At 35.2% G+C, this 19,307-nt stretch overlaps 1 protein-coding gene across 1 annotated transcript in view; it reads left to right on the top strand.

Annotated features, from left to right (window-relative positions):
- Stt3A (catalytic subunit 3A of the oligosaccharyltransferase complex) overlaps positions 1-19,307 on the top strand; it is a 77,967-nt gene that overhangs the window by 38,223 nt on the left and 20,437 nt on the right. Inside the window, exon 13 of the mRNA XM_089239152.1 lies at positions 12,574-12,793. Within this exon, the coding sequence (XP_089095278.1) occupies positions 12,574-12,793 (220 nt within the window). The remainder of the gene's footprint in view (positions 1-12,573; positions 12,794-19,307) is intronic.

The following is a 19,307-nucleotide window of genomic DNA, read 5'->3' as shown; positions in this document are numbered from 1 at the left end:
AGGGTTCTTTTAAATCTCCTCTGGGCTTGAGGGATTGAAAAAAAAAAGATTAATTTTCAATTTGCCATCATGAGTTTTGTGCTTCTTTAATGACTAGCTATTAAAAGCAAATGAGCAATGTATGTGGGAAAAAATAATTGATTATGTGTTTAGTATTATCAAAATTTAATTTCTTTATTCTGAATTGTGTGCCCGTTGTTTAAAAACACAGCTGATTTTCATAGAGGAAGCCCACATGACAATTTGCTACCACCGACATGCAAACCGTCACAGTGTTAGTTGCATGTATCTTCTTCATCCCTGGGGAAGAAATTCCCCTTTTTACTTTAACCAACTTTTCTTGTGGTAGCGCAGCATTGTAGCAGGCAGAGCCAGATCTTGAATCCTGCGAACTACACATTCGCAGGGGGGCACCAACTGAAGGTGGGCAATTTTTTTCAGTTTTGTTTCAAAGGTGAATATTTTGAGAGAAAATATTACTACTCAATACAGCAATAAGGATAACAAGGTTGAATCTTTGCGAATTTATGATGGCGATATAACATTTGGCGTCAGACGTAATGAACTGAGCTGAGAGAGATAGAACATTGAACAGACACCACTTTTCTCACAAAAATAGACTCGTCCGTGGACTGGCGCTATCGCCACAGCAACATTTGCTCCTCGCTAGGGTTTCTCTCCCAGGAACTCGCACCTGAAATGCACCCGACTATTTTCCAGGAATCTTGCTACCACCTTCCCAGGATCCCGTAGCAAACGAGCCGATTATTGCTAGCTGAGCACAATTATTTTAACCAAAAATAGTTTTCGGGTGTCTGCTTTTTTAAGGCATACCAAGTACATTTTTAGGCTATTGATACTGCTGTCATCTTTGAAAGAAACATTCATGAACACGTGCAGTTTACTCTCTAATAATTTTTTGTATCCTTCAGGTGTATTGTTACTCCAGGAGGCATTACATTTCTATGGCGTCTAGACAGGGTTTTTTAGGAATGTACAGGAAAAAGAACGATGGATGAGTGAAAGACTCAGTGAAAGAAAGATGGATACAGATCGATGCCAAAAAATTACTCTAAATACACTATTGGCAAAAGAGTGGTGTGGTGAAACATATGTATTCATATGAACAGGGTGGTAACTATCCAATAATTACCTAGCAATTCCTTGTGAAAAACTAACATCAAAAAGTTTTCCCTTTTAGGATCTGATGAATGATGAGTTACAGGGTGATCAGCGAATAAGCCCTTATTTCAAAATTAAATAACTCTACAACAAAGATCAATAGAATTATGTGGTAAACGATACGTTTATTAGCAAAACTGTTAGAATGTTGTACAGAAATTTCGAAAATTTAGTTTTTTTTTTTTAATTTTTTAAAATTTAAAAAAAAAAAAAAAACTGGAGATTTTTGGGTTCCGAAAATCCTCATTTGTGTGAAGAGAAACCACTGCATTCGCCTAAAGTTTCTGCATGGGCTGCAGTATGTGCCATGTGTGCTGACAAATTGTTCCAAAATTGTAATGTAACGTTCAGTAGTAATCGTTTCTCGCACGAAGAAGGGGCAGATAATGCCTCTGGCGCATACCGCAGCCCATGCAGTAACTTTAGGCGAATGCAGTGGTTTCTCTTCACACAAATGAGGATTTTCAGAACCCCAAAATCTCCAGTTTTTTTTTTTTTAATTTTAAAAAATTAAAAAAAAACCTAAATTTTCGAAATTTCTGTACAACATTCTTACAGTTTTGCTAATAAACGTACCGTTTACCGCATAATTCTATTGATCTTTGTTGTAGAAATATTTAATTTTGAAATAAGGGCTTATTCGCTGATCACCCTGTATGATGCTTTGAATTTTTGTGTGCGTGCCATCTTTCTCTGCCGCTAACATGCCGCTAACAGCGGGTTGCCACTTCCTAAAAATGAACTGAAATATTCAATCCCATTAGAAGCCAAGTTCAGCCTTCTTTCACGATTAGCACTATTTTTTTTATGTAGTGTGATAGTGTAACCTTGTTACATGTAGCTTATGTGTTAGTTTCATCCACTATATTGACAAATTTATCACCATATTTGTAAAGTGTTAGCCAAATGAGAAAAAACTTTCAAGCCCTACTTGAAATGTTTTTTAACCAAATCAATACTTTTTTGCCAAAATGTGGTAATTTGTTCTCTTTCACTATTGAGTCAAATTTTTCAACGGAAGGTGCATACAGTGCATTGTGTACATTACGCTATACTTTTTATATGCGGTCATTTTAATCAGATTGATCAATGAAACTGCAATATTTTTAGAGTTATTTTAAAATTTCATTGAAACAGTCCCGTGTAAAATAACTTCAACGAAAATTGCAAAAATTGTAGCTTAACGAAGGTGACTTGTAAAAACAGTAAAATAACAACAGCGGTTTGATCAGAAACTTTCAATCAAACTAGTCATTTTATGAATTGGACATATTCAAAATAATTAGTGGTTTCTCGGATATTTTCTATTGATTATTCATCAAGCCACATTTTCATACCTATTTCTGCATGTTGCAATGAAGATTTTTCATTTCCTTTTGACTGCAATTGGTTTTTATCGTGCTGAAATATTAATAAATTTTTACTTCACATTTTCACAAGGACTACTTTGAAATTTTTTCATTCCAACCTGCATGATTCGCTCAGAACTTGGTCATTTTTTTCTGATGAAAGTTTATTCTAGGGCACATGTATGGGATTGGATTTTGATTTTTGTGATGCAAGGACCAATTAGGTCAAACTGTGCCAAAACAAATGAGCAATTAAAAATAATTGTGTTTATCATGTCAGGAAAGGAGGCATATTTATAAAGGGGCACAGTTGCCCGGGCCCCTCTTAACAGTGACAGACATCAGGATGTCACCGCCCTAGGCACTACTAAATTCGCCACCCCTTTGAGATGCTCTTATATATGTATTTTGTTTCTTAATTTTTCCCGAAAAACCATGCTTATTCCTCCCCCAGCTCTCAACTTTCAAAATGAAAGCCATGTCTTTACTGTCTGTTGTTCCAAATATGGTATTGAGTTACCTTAGTGTTTCATACGCACATTCATAACATAAATGAGATGCCATAAAAATTATAAACTCTAATTTTCGTGGCTATTTGTAACTAATCGATTTCATTTATTATGTTTGTTGTGTTACTCAGTTTATTGTGTTGCAGAATTACAATCAAAAGCTGTGTTGCAACATGTAAATCTTCCAAAACTTCTGAATTGGAACTGGGAAAAAAATCTCATCTCAAAATTGTTGGAGATAATTTATTCATTTAAGGGGTGTGTCGTCATGGCCCCTGAAATAGATTTTTTCAAACATGACTTTAAAAAATATTTCATTCAATTGTGAAAATCAAATGCAAAAACTTTCATGTCAATTGGGTTAATTTTTTTTCAAAGTAAAATTTAAAATTAATGAATTATAGTGTAAACATGAACAAGAAAAAATGCTTTGAACGTGATTTTCACAAATTAGTTTTTGAGCACATCTGTTTAAGATATGGAAAAAACCTATTACACAGAAAATTCTGAAACTTTGTAGAAATATTTATACAGCATGTTTAAGTAAGATGAACATCAAACTTCCATATCTGATCATCCGTTAGAATTTTATGAACTTTAAAGTTTTAAAAAATGTATAAATTTCAAAAATCTGACAATTGAATATTTGTTTTAAAAAATACTTGTTGAGTTCTAATTCTAAATCTATGGTTCATTTTACTAATACAGGGCAAGTAACACATTTGACCAAAATTTCAAAATTTTGGGATAGGAGTAATTTTTTTTAATCTTACGGATGAACTCAAAAACTCTGATATCTTAGAAAATCATAATAATTGACAACCATGTAAAAAATTGAAAAGTGCACACATAACAAAAAAGGGAAAAGAAATTGGTTTACTTTTCCGATTTCTTAGGGTTATATTTTTGTTGTTTTAAAAAAATGCCAAGTTAAACGTTCGGTGAATTTGGCAGGATTTTGAAGTGACATCAATTTTTAAAGCATTAATTATGGGTCAAATCAAAAACTGCAAACACTTTTCCATATCAGTTTTTCACAAGAAATCATGTGTGTAATTATTGGGCAGTCGATAGTTACCACCCTGTATATATGAGGAATTCTTCAGTAGATTTCCAGCAATAGAGGTAAAAATATAGTTGATGAAAGTCAGTCAAGCCTCACTATCCTGAGCAAAATTATCATGCTGTTATGACGCCTCCCAAGAAAAAAAAAATTGATGCTTTTGGCAAAAAAATTGCTTTGGGAATTGCTCAGAAACTGCAGTTTCAAGTTCCTTTGCTGTTTAGTCACCTGGAATGAGATACTGTACTGTTTAAAATAAACAGGGTTAGTAAAATGTTACATAAAGTCATCTGTGATCTGCAAAGTTCAATTAATCTCATCAGTGTCCAAGGGTTTCTTGAAAACATGGGGTCTGATGATGGAGTTAATGGTGTTATTACAGACACAACAGTGCTTGCAGGCAAAGAAGTGTATGTTCTCAAGGAACATAAAAAATCAATTCTCTTGTATGAAATTGAAGATGAACCTATTGGGGGCTGGGAAAAGATCTTTCTAAGTAAACAGTTTTTATGTTGTGCTTGACAAAGTGATTGTATCATTGAAAGAAAGGTTTCAGCTTTTTTATGGAACACCACAGCAAAAGTTTTGAATTTCTATATCAAATAGACAATCTGCGAACATGGGATAAAGAGGATTTGAAGAAAGCATGTTTGAATCTTGAAATTGTGTTGAGTGATGAAGAGGAATGTGACATTGATGGAAATTATTCCGTTCAACGAACTCCAAATATTTGCACTACGTTGACCTCCGGTGCCTCTCCAGCCAAAGCCTTATCTTTCAGCGTAAAAAATGACTGTGGATTTATTTCTGAACGTTTCTGTAAGCTTCAGAATACTGCTCTCTCTTCCAATATCAGTGGCCAGTGGTAAACATAGTTTTCTAAAGTTAAAATTAATAAAGTAAGATAAACTATAAGCCAAGAATGATTGAATGGATGCCTTGATGTCCATTAAAAATGACATTTTCAACGAAATGTATACGGATACAATAATAAGGGATTTTGCCATACTGGAAAACATGAGATTTCCAGAAAAGTGCCTTTATAACATGAATGTTGGAGTAACAACAGAAACAAGAAGTTTGTTTCAGTTGTAATTACCAAAATAAAATGTATTTGATATACCTTACTTATTTGATATACATTCACCTTATTAATTTCCATTAAATTCAGTGAATAACAGTCAAGAGACCTTCCTTGTTAGTAGTGTGTGTATTTGATAAAAAGTGCTCACATAATTAATTATTGAAATTATAACTTCGTTCTGTATTCATTGATAGTCAAATTTTTGCCATCGGCCATTAATATTTTTGAGGAACATATATATACAGATATTGAAGGAAATTGTAATTGTTATGATTCTTTTTGCAGAATATTTGTTCATTAACAATTTCCTACACTTTTATTATCATTGAAGTGGGTGAGGGCGCCAAAATATAATTCGCTTACACTTGAAAAATGTCTAGATTCTGCCCTAGTAGCCGGTGTCATCTTTGATTTTCATTGGCATCATGCATGCCTAGCATAAACAATTAACCATGTGATAATTAAATAACAGCTATGGATTGCTGATTCAAGCGTTCTCTGTTCGTGCCCCGCTGACTTGAAGCAAGTAGAAGCAAGCAGGCTGAAGAAACAGCATTCAGCCAACTGAAGTTCATAAGGTTAGTGCAAGGCATCGACATTAGCACCACAGGGCCAGAGCTGTATGAGACCACCTTACCAAAATTTTTGTGAATACTTTTTTTTATATCCACAAAATACTTTGTGCATTAGTCTATTTTAATTAATCAATGTAGAAGTAGGGGAGACCGGGGATGTGGTCACACTTTTTACATTTCAGTTAATTTTGGGTATGTAATTCAAATCAATCCAAATGGTTTTTGATGTATCTACATCAAGTTTGAACAATTAGCCCTTTTGCGGATAAAAAAATCACTTTCTATGAAATATAAATTTTTCAAAATTTCTTGTCAAGTGTCACAACCAACCTCATATACGGAACAGGTTGACACAGACCATGGGGTACTTTGTCACACAATATTAATTAGGTATTCACTCATTATAAAACATTGTAATTGGTAGAACTAAATAAGCTTTATAAAATTGATAAATTTTCTTGTTCAACTGTATTTTTTGTCAACTAGCTATAATATCCGGCGTTGTCCAGGTTTTCTTCAATTACCAGGAAGATTGAAAAAGTGGCATCATTATAAAGGAATGAATTATTATACATAATACTGGCAGCATTAAAGCAGTGACAAACCATTGTAAAGGCATATCCATGTCTGAAACACATTGCTAGGAAACCAAAGTAAACATGCCGAAAGTGATTGGTGAGGCCAAAGAATCGTTGCCCGACAGTTTTTTTGCCCATTTTGGGCATTTTTACAGCTTTACCAAACTTTTTAAGTAGCTTATCATTCAATCCGGGCCCTGTTTGGTATGTATACAAAATAGGTTTATATAGATATTTTGTATGTATCCCACTTCTCTTGCTTGGAAAATTATGAATGTTGATAATGTAACTACAATTTGCTGAATTTTAACTACGGCTGTTTTTGAACAGTAATTTTGGCTATTGTGACAAGTGTGCCACTTGTACACAGTGGCATCGTAACAAAAAGGGGGAGGTGGATACAACATATCCCATACTGCACAGAGTTAATAAAGAGCCTCCAGATTATTGAGAATTTTTATTAATACACGTATCAACATTTTAAATAACTTCAAGGGGCTTTAAAAAAAAACTTGTTTCCCGTGCTCCCAGACTCATTCCTGGAATCAACACTGAGAGCATATATCAGAATATTCGAAATTGGGATTTCGCAGGCTACATTGAAATAAAGTTGATGAATTCACTATAGTACTATATTCTTTCATCTTTCATACATATTGAAAGAAATCAACTAAACAGTGTATAGTTAGAGTAAACTAACACTAGTTACCTTAGGGGTGAGTTGTCACATGAGACAACTAACCCTGTTTTGTCTGGGACATCCAGCCCCAGATCCACACATCTAAAAAACTTAATCAGGCAATGGATTTTTTGTTAACACAGAAGTTTGCAGCTATGTAAAATAATAGCTTGTACATTACTTATAATAGACATACTCATCAAAATAGATTAATAAAGGCATACCATTGAAATGAAACAAAAATCGAGACACAGCAAAAAAATTACTAAGTCAGTTAAAATTCAGAAAAATCTTTCTAAAACTTTACGAAATTGTAGCAGATGAACACTAGGAAGAAGAATCCCCTTACCACTAGGTTTACAGACATTTCTTACATACCTATCTCTTATCATATCAAAATGGGTCAAAATGACCTGCCCGGTAAACCTAGTGTTAACTAGATGCACAAAGTGGGTACCATCATTACTCTGAGAAATTAAATGAATGACAAAAGTCCTGGACTCCCCTACTTCAGATCCGGGTATATTTCCAGATTAGTGTTTATACAGTGAAACCTGTCTACGACGGGCACTGTATGAGATGGAAACCTGTTTTAAATGGACTCAAAATATAGTCTGTTCAATGATTAGTGCTTTTATTTGCACCTTTATAAAACAGGAAACTGTCTAAAATGGAATATTATTTTAATATGTTCATGTTCCGTTTCATACAGGTTTCACTGTACATGTTTTTCTGTATCACTTAGCCAAAACTCTTTATTAATTTTTTAGTACATGCCATTTCGATGGGGGTCATTGTTTGATTATATTTAATTTTTATCCTTTTGTATGCATATTTTTGTATATTTCTCGCCATTTTGCATTTTTTGTAGCCACATTTTTGTGTATTTTTTCCAGCACCATGTTTTCTTTATTAAGACATTCCCTCCCCACCGGCTGGATAGCTAGTATTTCATTCTTTGCTTCAATTCCTATTTGAGTTTTTCTGAGCTTTTAATTTTTATGGTAAACAATGTAAAACAGCAAAATCCAAAAGTACCATCCCCTCCCAGTTTTTCAAACTTCTTGGAGAAGATGTGCAAGGAACCCAAAAATATTTTGCTTAACATAACTCTGGAAAAATTCTTTCCCACACCACCTAACATGTCCTCCGCACAGAGCGTGGACACTACAACATTGTCAAATTACAATGACCCTCCGTTCAGTCTGGTCAAGGGGGATAGGATTATAAAACTTAACTCTACGTATAAAGCCCCTGGTCCTGATAGTATTGATGGCCTGATAATCAAACATTTACACCAAAAACACCCAACTCTTTTCCTCACGCATTTTGACAAATGCCTCAAACTAAAAATATTCCCCAACATCCTTATATAGGGCAAGTGATTCCCTTTCAAAAGCCAGATGCAATCGACTTAATGTCCGAAAACCTTTTTGCTGGTAGGAGCTAAATGTCTGGAAAAACTTTTGACTTCCACTTGGAATCCCAAAACTATAACCTTTAATTCGACTTTAGGTCAGATAATTCTATAGATCAGCGGTTCTCAACCGCAATTCGAGCACTGGAGAGTGCTCCTTGTGAACTCTCCAGGGGCTCCGCGGCCACTTGAGAAAAATAAAAAAAACAGTAAAATAAAAAAATAATTATTAATATTTTTAAATAGTAAAAATAAATCAGTAACTTTGGTGAATAATTAAGAAATGGGCCTACGGGGCTGTGCCATAGAATTTCTTTACTAAAAAGGGCTCCCGCGAGTCAAAAAAGGTTGAGAACCACTGCTATAGATGATGCCCTCAACCTAATACTTGTCCATTCCTTAATTAACCAAGAACTGTCCAAAGCTCCCCTCCCTAGTAACATTAATGTTTTTTTTGGACCTCCTAAAAAATAGACATGTCTTGACCACTACTGGAAGGCCTGGCGGTTAGAAAACAGGATATTGGCTGTCCACAGGGTTTGCGTAGCTTTGTGGAATCTTGTGGACAATCAAGCCCTAAAAACCCCTTTTCGGAAGATGTCTATATCCAGACATTCGCTGATGATGTTTTTGCCTTTGTGATAGGGTCAATTAATGTATTCCAGCTAGTGACAAAGGCAACTAATAGAAACAATTGTACGTGTATTGAGTTGGCGTTTGATAGATAACCCAAAAATTCACCTAGGTTGGACCAAAGCCCATGTAGGTAACATTGGAAACGAGAGCAGACTCTCTTGCAAAAGCTGGGATCTACTTTTACAATAAAATTGATAATCCATTTCTACTAACACTTCTGAAGGGACAACTCAAACAAGCAACCCTCCAGAAATGACTGCAACTTTAGGACCAAGAACAACAGCTAGGAAAGTGCATGAGAAATAGTCCCTTGAGTCACATATAACACATTAAAGTGGAATGGGGAAATTGCTATCTTTATAACAGGACATGGCCCATTCCCTAAATATCTACATGAGCAGAAATGTCACAGAACAGACAAATGCTCCTTCGGCATGGTAGGCACTCCAGTTCACTAAGCACCAAAGTGGTGTGGAGATAAGCTGCTTGTCTACCCCCGTGAAAGTTGTCGTCAGAACCTAGGTTCAAACCAGGGGAAGAATATAGATGTTTTTCCTAATGAATTTTTTAGGCGACCACTGATAGATGGTGCCTTCATTTCCAATCCAATTTGTAAATAGCAGTAAATTGTGTACAGCGATGTGGCCGGAGTTGGTGTGAATTGAAGTAGTTCACTATGCTATAGAGTGTAAATTCACAAAAAACATCTACATGTATACAAATATTTCAAAAACCCCAGAAAACAATGGCTCATCCAAATCTTAAAGAAAAAAAAAGAAACTTGACTTCAAGAATTACAAGACTCGTCAAGATACATACACGCTAAAAAAACAAAATATCTGCCCATCTGATTTATAAAATAATGTTCTAAATTTTGTGTTGCAAAAATAAAGAAAAATAATAATAGAAATAGACATTTAAAAGTAACAAAACAGTAAAGAAACATTACCACCACATGAACAAGAAATTAGTCTACTAATGGAACTCGAACAAGAATTATTATATTCCTGTAACAACGTTGTAAATGTGATAACCATTTGTGATCTTGATTCAGCTCTCCTAGCGGAGGTGCTAGGCAGGAGGACACATGGTTTCACAATAATCACAACATGAAACTTTTGTATGTATTATTTTTTATTTTTTTCATGTCCTTTCAATTCTTCATGCATTTCATGTACATAACACACGTGTGTACTCATATTGTTGTATAATGCTCACCAAATTAAGGTGCTAAGCGAGATAGCATTTCTTTTTCTTTTTTTTTTTGGTTAGTCCATAATTGTATATATTCCCTCCCCCCTAGACAATATATTTATATTTTCTATACTTTCATCTCATCCTCCACAGCAAGTGAACTCAACCAAATCAAACAGTTGCTTTCTTCTATAGTCCGTTTCAGGTTAACTTTGCAGTGAAGAGGAAGCTACGAGGGAACCGCATCACTCGTTGCTATGGGAATGAAAGCCTCTTAACCAATGTATTGGTGCGCGGCCTCTGTAAGGTATGGCCGATTCTCGCCAATCTCACTGAGAAAAATATTTTTTACGTGTAACGTAATTGCACAGTTAAATTAGTAATAATTATATAATTAAAAGAAAACCATTGCCGATACTTGCAGAAATTAAAGTGAGGTTTTTTGAAATCATTTGTTTTGTTTTTTGATTAGAAAGTGTTTTAAAATTTAGAAAAAATAATTATCTTCTATCAGCGTGTCGCTTACTCTTTATTGATGTGCCGTAAGTAACACTAAAAATTTCAAAAAACAGTCATATGTTTCTGCAATATTTCCCTTACCTCAGCTGAAATTTATTTACAAAAAAAAATTCAAACAATATTATGAAAGCAACGACTATAGTTAAAATACTGTATATTAACCATGGCTCTCAAAAACTTGGGGATTTTTAATTTTTTCTTCAATTCATATGGAAAAAATTAATGTTAAATAAAATATTTGAAGCCAATCAAAAAAAAAAAAATAAGAAGCAGATTAACTCTGTTTTCACGTGTAAATGCAGGAATAGCACCAAATAATAATAATGATATGGAAAAGTTTAGAATTTTTTTACTCACTTTTCTTGCCGAAATTTTCGTCGCTCGACCGAATCGTCCCTTCCCCGAACGGTATACGTTGATGCCACTTGTTTTCACGACAGCTTTAGTCTTTTGTTACGGTTGATGTGGTGCGTGGCTATCTCTGGTGAAAATAAAGACACAACTGTCACATAAAAGATGAAAGCCCAAACCACTGTGGACCCTGTCTCTCTCATTTATTTTTATCTGAAGAGACACTAAAGACAAGGGGCATCGAGAGAAACAGTTGGGTGGAAGATCGCGTCCGTTCGTGTGAGTGGAAGTCGCGACTCTGTCAACACTCTCTGTGATCGGAAACTAAAACTATCCCATAAACATGGCAAAAAATAAATAATTAAAAAAAAGGACATAAAACCAAAACTTCTGTACCCATAGAGGGCCTCTCATAACAATATCGTGCTCTCGTGGAAGAAAAACACTTCTTGTAATCTATGAGTGAATATCTGAACTCACTGAGCCTATTTTTGGGAGAAAATAAAACTGAATATTTGTTTTTATGTAAGCCTATAACTGCAAAATGCAATGAAAAATTGTATCGTTATGGAAAATTAAACCAAATAACGAAAAAAAAATATATATATACAGTATACAATTGTGTAATGGAAAAAACACGAGTGATATTGGCGGGGAAAATTTCTAGGATATCGCGCCAGAGTGTCGTCGCCGTTGCTATAGATTTTTGATAATGGTAACTAATATTTTTTATAATTTAAAAATTTTAAACAAGTAAACATCGGTTCAAAGCGATGTTTTTTCAGTATTTTTTCAAAATCATATAAAAAATTGAAATATTCTGTATAAAGGTTCATCTTAAACCTCCGATATATGAGAACTATATTTTGCGGCGAAGGAATACTCTCTCTACCTTTCTCTTCACTGCAAAGTTAACCTGAAACAGACTATAGTCTAAAAATTAACTACACCAACCAATCTCATTTGCTCATCTACAAGATGTTAAGTGATACGACTCACTCTGGTGGCCATTTTGTATTTATGAAATGAATATTACTATGTATTTTTTGTGTATGTGAGGCATGTAAGATGACAGATGACATGGGGCCCTCTAATTACTTCTAATAAAATAGCACATTCATTCTTTTAACAAAAACCTGGAACATTCTCCAACAACTTCCAACCCCATCTCATCTGTTATCACAGCAAAAATCTGTTAATCACTACAGTACCCAGGGAAATATATTGTTATACTTTTGTATGTTTGCATATTTTTGTATATATATGTTTGCATTTTTTTTCTTTGGCTCAATAATGAAGTATTTCAGACCATGAAGCTGGGCTGGAAGAGATCTCTGCAACAGGATAAGTCCGGTGGCAGAGTTCTGGCGTTCAGCAGTGTGCCTGTTGTTTGTTTCATACATTATAATGATTATATGAATTTTTATTCCTTCAAAGGATGCAAAAGTTATGTCTTGGTGGGATTATGGGTATCAAATAACAGCAATGGCAAACAGAACTATACTAGTTGATAACAATACTTGGAATAACACACATATATCAAGAGTTGGGCAAGCAATGGCTTCTTCAGAAGAGAAAGCTTATGAAATAATGAGAGAGCTTGACGTCAATTATGTTTTAGTCATTTTTGGTGGCCTCACAGGTTATTCATCAGATGGTAAGTCAATATTAATACAAATTTATAATGTAAATTATAAATCAAAGTAACTGTTTTGTATGACCAATTGTGCAAGTACAATCTTTTGTAGTGCAAATTCTTAAAAATACAGAATATAGGCAAATGGAAAATGTTGTCCAGCAGTGAGCGAATGTTTCTTAACCCCTTGTCAATGCTTAGAGCAACTCCATGTCTTGTAGTTGTACAACATATTTTGGTCAAGAGAATCAAATTTTTTTTTATAAAATATATATACAGAGTTGCCAACTGCTATGGATTGTTCGTAGCTCCTGCAGACGGCCACAATGAACTACGGAACTGCGGGAGACGCTCTCAATACTATGGAAGTCGGTTTTAAAAAAATCGGGTCTTTCAATTTCTTGTGATGTTTTACTTATTTTTATTATTTTTATAAAATTGCATCAATCTTTTACTGTAATGATGAATTTGTATACACATGTGAGAGAGTTCGAGAGAAGACAAACTCGGAGCTGATTGGTTTTGTCTGTATGCAGAAGGCAATCTGTAAAATTGTGTCTAAACCCGTCGCTCTACCAACACTTTCTATAGCAGAAAGCCTCCGTACGAAGCTCTCGTGACGTCACTGAAGTTGCCTATTTCACCTATAGTCATTGCATATACTGCAAAAAAAAGTAAAGATTTCGCATACGTCGTTGTGCTTTATCAAATGGCTGCAGGTGAAATGAACGACTTCAGTGATGTCAAAGCTTCACACGAAGGTTTTCTGCTATAGAAGGCATTGGCTCTACCAAAGCCTCCTAGATGTAGTAAAAGGAGGCTTTGGCTCTATGTCCAAACACACACAAACCGGTTTTCCATCAAAACTGCCTCACGCTGTGGGATAAAAACGGGTTTTTGAAGGGTCTGGACCCTGGTTCATTTGCATAGTGCATGGGCGAGTTCGGGGAACTTGTGTCGGAAAGAATTTTCCGTTGTAGGTGCCATAGGAGCTCTGATACGAAGAAACTGGAGAGGAGGTCCAAGGTTGCTATACACCCGTATATATGGCCAACAAGTGCATGTGCAGTTTGGGATTGCATTGAATATTCATGTATTATTAAGGGACTCTTCAACCTCAGAACGTTGTTTTGGGAGGGGGGTGCATGTGGCCTGAGCCCTCTAGGTTCCAGTGCCACTGAGGTGCTGTATTTAATGAAATTTGAATTAAAATTTAAAAAAAAATAATTTCTGAGTGATTATTTTTTATTGTATTATGAAATATTATGTTGTCCTGGGGGATAGCAAAACTAAACATCCATCACTACTGACAAGCTTTAAGCCAATGTTGGTATGTCTGAAATATATAAAATGACTACAAATCGTAATTTGGTTATCACTATTTCATAGGCACTGTCACAAACATTAAATTTATTAAAATAAACATCACACATTTTTTTTAAACATTCTGACTCTTGTGTTGTGTGCCGCTTCTATACTTTATTCAATTTTTAAGCATTCAAACATATTTTAAAAACATCGTTAATCAGTTTCTTCAAATCACATTCAATAACTTAAAATATGACTTCTTTCATGGTAAAAAACTTTTTGATTTAAACCAAAGGCAAAATTAACATTACAAAAAATTATTTACTTTGAAAGCCGCTGAAAATAGCAATTAACACCTAGCCACATGGCAGTCGAGTGGTCAGGGAAGCTAGTCTCTGACTGCCCAGTAGAGTGGAACGAAAAAGGGTGTTTTTTCACTTTTTTTGGAAATTGATGTTGCCTTAGTATCCAAAAGATGCCTTTCAAGGTTTTAAGAAGTTATACCAAAATCTAGAAAAATATTTTAATATCTTGAGGTTCCTCACAGATCCTAAAGGTCGTTCTAAGTGCACATTAAAAAAAACCTTTCCAAACATAAACGAAGTTGATTTTTAAAAAGCATTCTCTAAAAAAAGAAAAACACTTAATTTAAAAGTTATTCAGTACATGAGGCAAAACTTGATATATATATAAACCCAGAGAAATACTTAAGTTAAGAGTTCCATATATAAGTTATAACTGACAAACATATTTGCTTATTTGCAGCTGTCATGGCAGTTGAAACAAGAATTTTTCAAGCTCTCCGAATATAGTGATTGATAGAGGGAGATGAAAATGAACCCTTTTTGGGGGGGGGGAGAGACAAAACTATAAAAATGTTCCAAATTTAAAAAAGAAAAAAAAACCATTTGACGATATAGGTGTCAGGAGAATGCCTCTATTGCTTCCTCTGTTATCACACTGTTATTACATTTCACTTTTTTGCAAAATAGTCCGCTGTTTTTTCAAACGATGGGAGAGTACTCCTTGATTTTATTCTGACTCGAATGAAGCCTTCACGACTCTTGGATATTGATACAGCAAGAGATGCTTCAGTTATGAGTCGTATGTACCGTTCAACTGCTTGTGTGACACAAAAAATTCGGTATAGATGGAAAAGCAGGTTCGGATCATTTTTGTGGGTCCATTTCCTGATTTTGTTTATAATAGGTGGTTCAGTCGCTCGCATTTGATCCCATGCACATAGTTCCGAATAGTGCTTAGCAGAAAAGTTTATTTTCGTAACATGGAATGTACAGATTTCTGCTTCTGATAATCCTTCATTTCTAATTTTTAGAATTTTCTTGATTCCCAGTTCTTTGTAAATGAGATTCTCATTTGAGAGTAATGTGAGAGCAATAAATTCTCTGGGTGGACGTAGAAGTTTTTCTCCCATCGCCCCCAACACAATCTAACTCATAGGATCCCATGTTATATCCGTAGCTTCTACCGCCCCATGGAACATTCCATCGCCCCCAGGGGGCATTAATGCCCACGTTGGGAATCTGATCTAGATGCTTCACAAGATGCCTTAGAGGTAACTCTTTAAAGTTAAAAAGACAAGACATTGCAAGTGATGGCCTATTTCTTTCTCTATCAATTTGATAACACCATTTTTATAACTAGTATTGGTAACAGTTTTGTTGCATCCGATTGCCGTCAATTCTTTCGTATCAAAATCTTGTTTCAAAAAGTCTAGGATTGATGATTTTATATCCCTTGCTCTACTGCTTCTTGGAGTTATGTGGCCAAGATAAATTGACCCGGGTTCCTGCAATATAGTTGTGTTCTTCAGATATATGGTTCTTCTATGGAAAGAATCACCTTCTTTGACATTAGCTAAGGTTTTGTCTTTTCCACCATCAAAATATATTCCTCGCACATTTTGTCCTAGGAATTTTATCTTCCAAAAGATGGTAGAACTTCAAAAGCAAATGAAGTACTTGCTATGGCACAGATTGATGGACCAGCTTCAGGTACTGGTTAATGGAAATGCTAATTTCAACAGTAAACTGTGTTTTGGCTCTTATAGATCACTTTCCTCAGAATCGTTGGATATAGATTGTTTTCAGTGGTTGATGAACTAGTTTCCGCCATTTCTTCTTAAGATGACTTCAAATATGGGATACCATTTTTATTTTCCTTTGTTCATTGTTTTTCAATTTCTTTGGTGTTAGGACATCTACTCGACCAATGGCCATCTTGCGTTTACTTCTTTGATCTTGCAATAAATCTCGCTCTAAATTTGGGACCATTCTCAACTTGTCACACTTCACGATAAGAAGTCATCGGTAAAAGAGAGCAAAAAAGTGTTCTATTATACAATTCATTAAAAATGAATTAAAGATATAAAAAATACTTCTAATAAAAAGCTTCAATGAGAGAGAATATTCACATAAGATTAATAATCTATCTTAGCTACTCCAATTATTCCACTGTTATGGATTCAGCATCACTGTAGAATTTCTTGACCATGCTTAAATCTTGATTTAAGAAAATAATTCGTGCCATTAGTAACTATAAGCTCCCATTTTTTGCCAATCATTGGAATGGTATCAAGGCAATCTTTCATTAACCTACTAGAATTTTAATTTTTGATATTTTTCTATTTACTTGGTGATAAATATTTTCCAGATTTTGAATTGTTGAGCAATGGAAGTCATATCAAGTGGTACATTATCTTTATGCACTCCAGCTGAACAAAGTTAAAATGGGCATCAAATTATATCAATCAGGGTTCGCGCTGCCGATCGCCATCGTGACAAAATGTTTCATTTGGCGAATGAACAAAAGATTGAATTCGCCAAATCGGGAGTGTTCATTCAACCTCTTGATGGTCGAATCGGCCCTTTGACGCGTGTGCAAAAATGTGGAATTGAAATTTTTGTCAGCCAATCGCGAACAGTGTTCATGGACTTTAGGTACGGTACCGGACAAAGCCGCTTGAAAGGTTCCGGAAGAGGGTGGGGTGTTGACACGGACAATCAACTTTGTCGGGGACCGCAACCAGTTGGCCGTACTTCCAAGAGCCTACATACCAAAAAACATCCTATTGTTTGAACCTTTCACTCCAAGATAGTCCTTCCCCCCAACACTCGCCTTTCATCAACACCACCATAGATAAGATCTATAGGGGGTTATACCTCTTATCTATAGGAGGTGTTGATTTGATTCGTACCCTCTTTCAACAATGCATTAATCTTTGATCTTGACTTGGTTTTCTCGCCACTGGGGGAGGGAACACACTCTAATGATAAGCATGGGGGGGGCATTCTCTCCCGCCCCCAGCATCAAAAGTGGAGTCGACTAATCCAATGTATATATGAATTGGCATCATCGTGCCCCCCAGACTTTCCCGCCTATGATAAGGGAGAGTGGATGTAGGCCCTCATACCTTTTTCGTTTGTTGTTTTCGATACCCATCATTCCACGTGTTTCACTCAATCATTCTTATTTAATTTTGTAAAATTTCAAGGAAAAAAGATTGCTTTAACTAAAGATCATAAGTTTTCTATCGCCTCTCAAAATTCCAGTGATAAAATGGAATGGAATAAATCAGTTGCTGCTGTTTACTCCAAGGAGGAAAAGGCCATCATTTCAGCAATGAACATTGTCTACTTCCAAATGAAAGAAAATTTACCAATGTGCAAATTTTCTTCCTTAAAAAACTTGTGCATTGATTTGGGTGTGCATGATTTAGGAAATTTAAATGTTGATAAGCACACACATTATGAAAATCATAAAAGTACCATTGATATGCAGTGTGCCATTTCAGAGTCAATTCAAAATGATGTAGTGTCCAAAATAAAACGAAGCCCTTGGTACTCAATTATGGTGGATGAAAGCACAGATGTATCTGTAATACAGTGTATGATTGTATATGCCAAATACATAAGTGAAAGTAATGGGAAACAAAATTTGACCACTTCTTTTTTGAAATTAATTGAGCTTCCTGGATGCACAGCAAATGACTTGTACAAAGAGTTTTGCAATCCCTTAGAAGAAGTTGGTCTGCCGAAGAAAAAAATTTGTGGGGTAGCTACAGATGGTGCTAATATAATGACAGGTGTCAGATGTGGATTCACCGCCCAATAAAAAAATGATGTCAAACATTGTGTCGCAGTTCACTGCATTGCACATAGGCTAGCAGCTGTCAGAATTAGCTATTTATTGAAGTATCAAGATATTTTGAATCGCATACACAAATACTTTAGTCACCTAAACGTACCAGGATACTTGATGCAGTGTATGAAATCCTGGATACTGAAAAAAATAAATTCACTCAAGTATCAGCAACAAGGTGGTTATCTTTGTATCAGTCTGTTGAATCTGTAAGAAAGAACTGGTCGGCACTAGTTTCTGTGTTGATAGAAGATGCCAGTGCTGTTGGGCAAGGTCTACTGAAAGCAGTCACAAGTTTCAGATTCGTTGCTGTGACTGCTTTTATGTCTGATGTGTTGTTCATACTAAACAAATTATGTTTAGCATTTCAGAAGCAAAATATTGATTTTAATTTCATCAAATGCCAAATTGACACCACCATCAAAAGCTTGAACGATGTTACCTGAAGAAGTGATTGATTTTGTGTATGAGAATCATACAGCGCAAAAGAATGTGATGTGTTCGAAAAAGTAAAAGAAAGTTACATCACAAATCTTCTGGAAAACCTGAAAGAACGTTTCCAGGACTGTGACAAGTTGGAACTTTTTGGTATATTCATACCACAAAACCTTCCATTGCCAACTGATCCAACTTTCGAAAGTTATGGTAAAGAAGAAATTAAAATAATTTTTGATCTCCTGTGTTTGGAAGAATCAAACTGTTTAACCGAGACGTTAGCAGAATGGAAACTACTGAAAAGTTTGCTGAGCACCCGCTGTAGAGAAATGAGTTTAGAGGGTGTTGTAGATTTCATTCACAAGAATGAGTTGTAGCGAATGTATCCTGTTTTGTGTAATATGGTGCATTTCGCTGCAATTTTACCACTTCACACAGTAGACTGTGAAAGAGGGTTCAGCATTATGAACCTTATCAAAACACCTTTGTGAAACCGAATGGATGTTAAAAATACACATAACAGCATTTCTGTTTGTGTGAATGGTCCAAGCAGGGAACAATTCCATTTTGAGACAGCTTTTGAATTGTGGGCAGCGAAAAAGTCTCGCAGAATTCTTGACAACTAAACAAT

Source organism: Pholcus phalangioides, unplaced genomic scaffold, assembly GCF_987345545.1.
Source record: "Pholcus phalangioides strain wild (caught in Gottingen) unplaced genomic scaffold, Ppha-v1.0 ptg000011l_1, whole genome shotgun sequence".
Lineage (NCBI taxonomy): Eukaryota > Metazoa > Arthropoda > Arachnida > Araneae > Pholcidae > Pholcus > Pholcus phalangioides.
The sequence above is the reverse complement of the archived record's forward strand: the minus strand, read 5'-3'. Positions and strand labels throughout refer to the sequence as shown.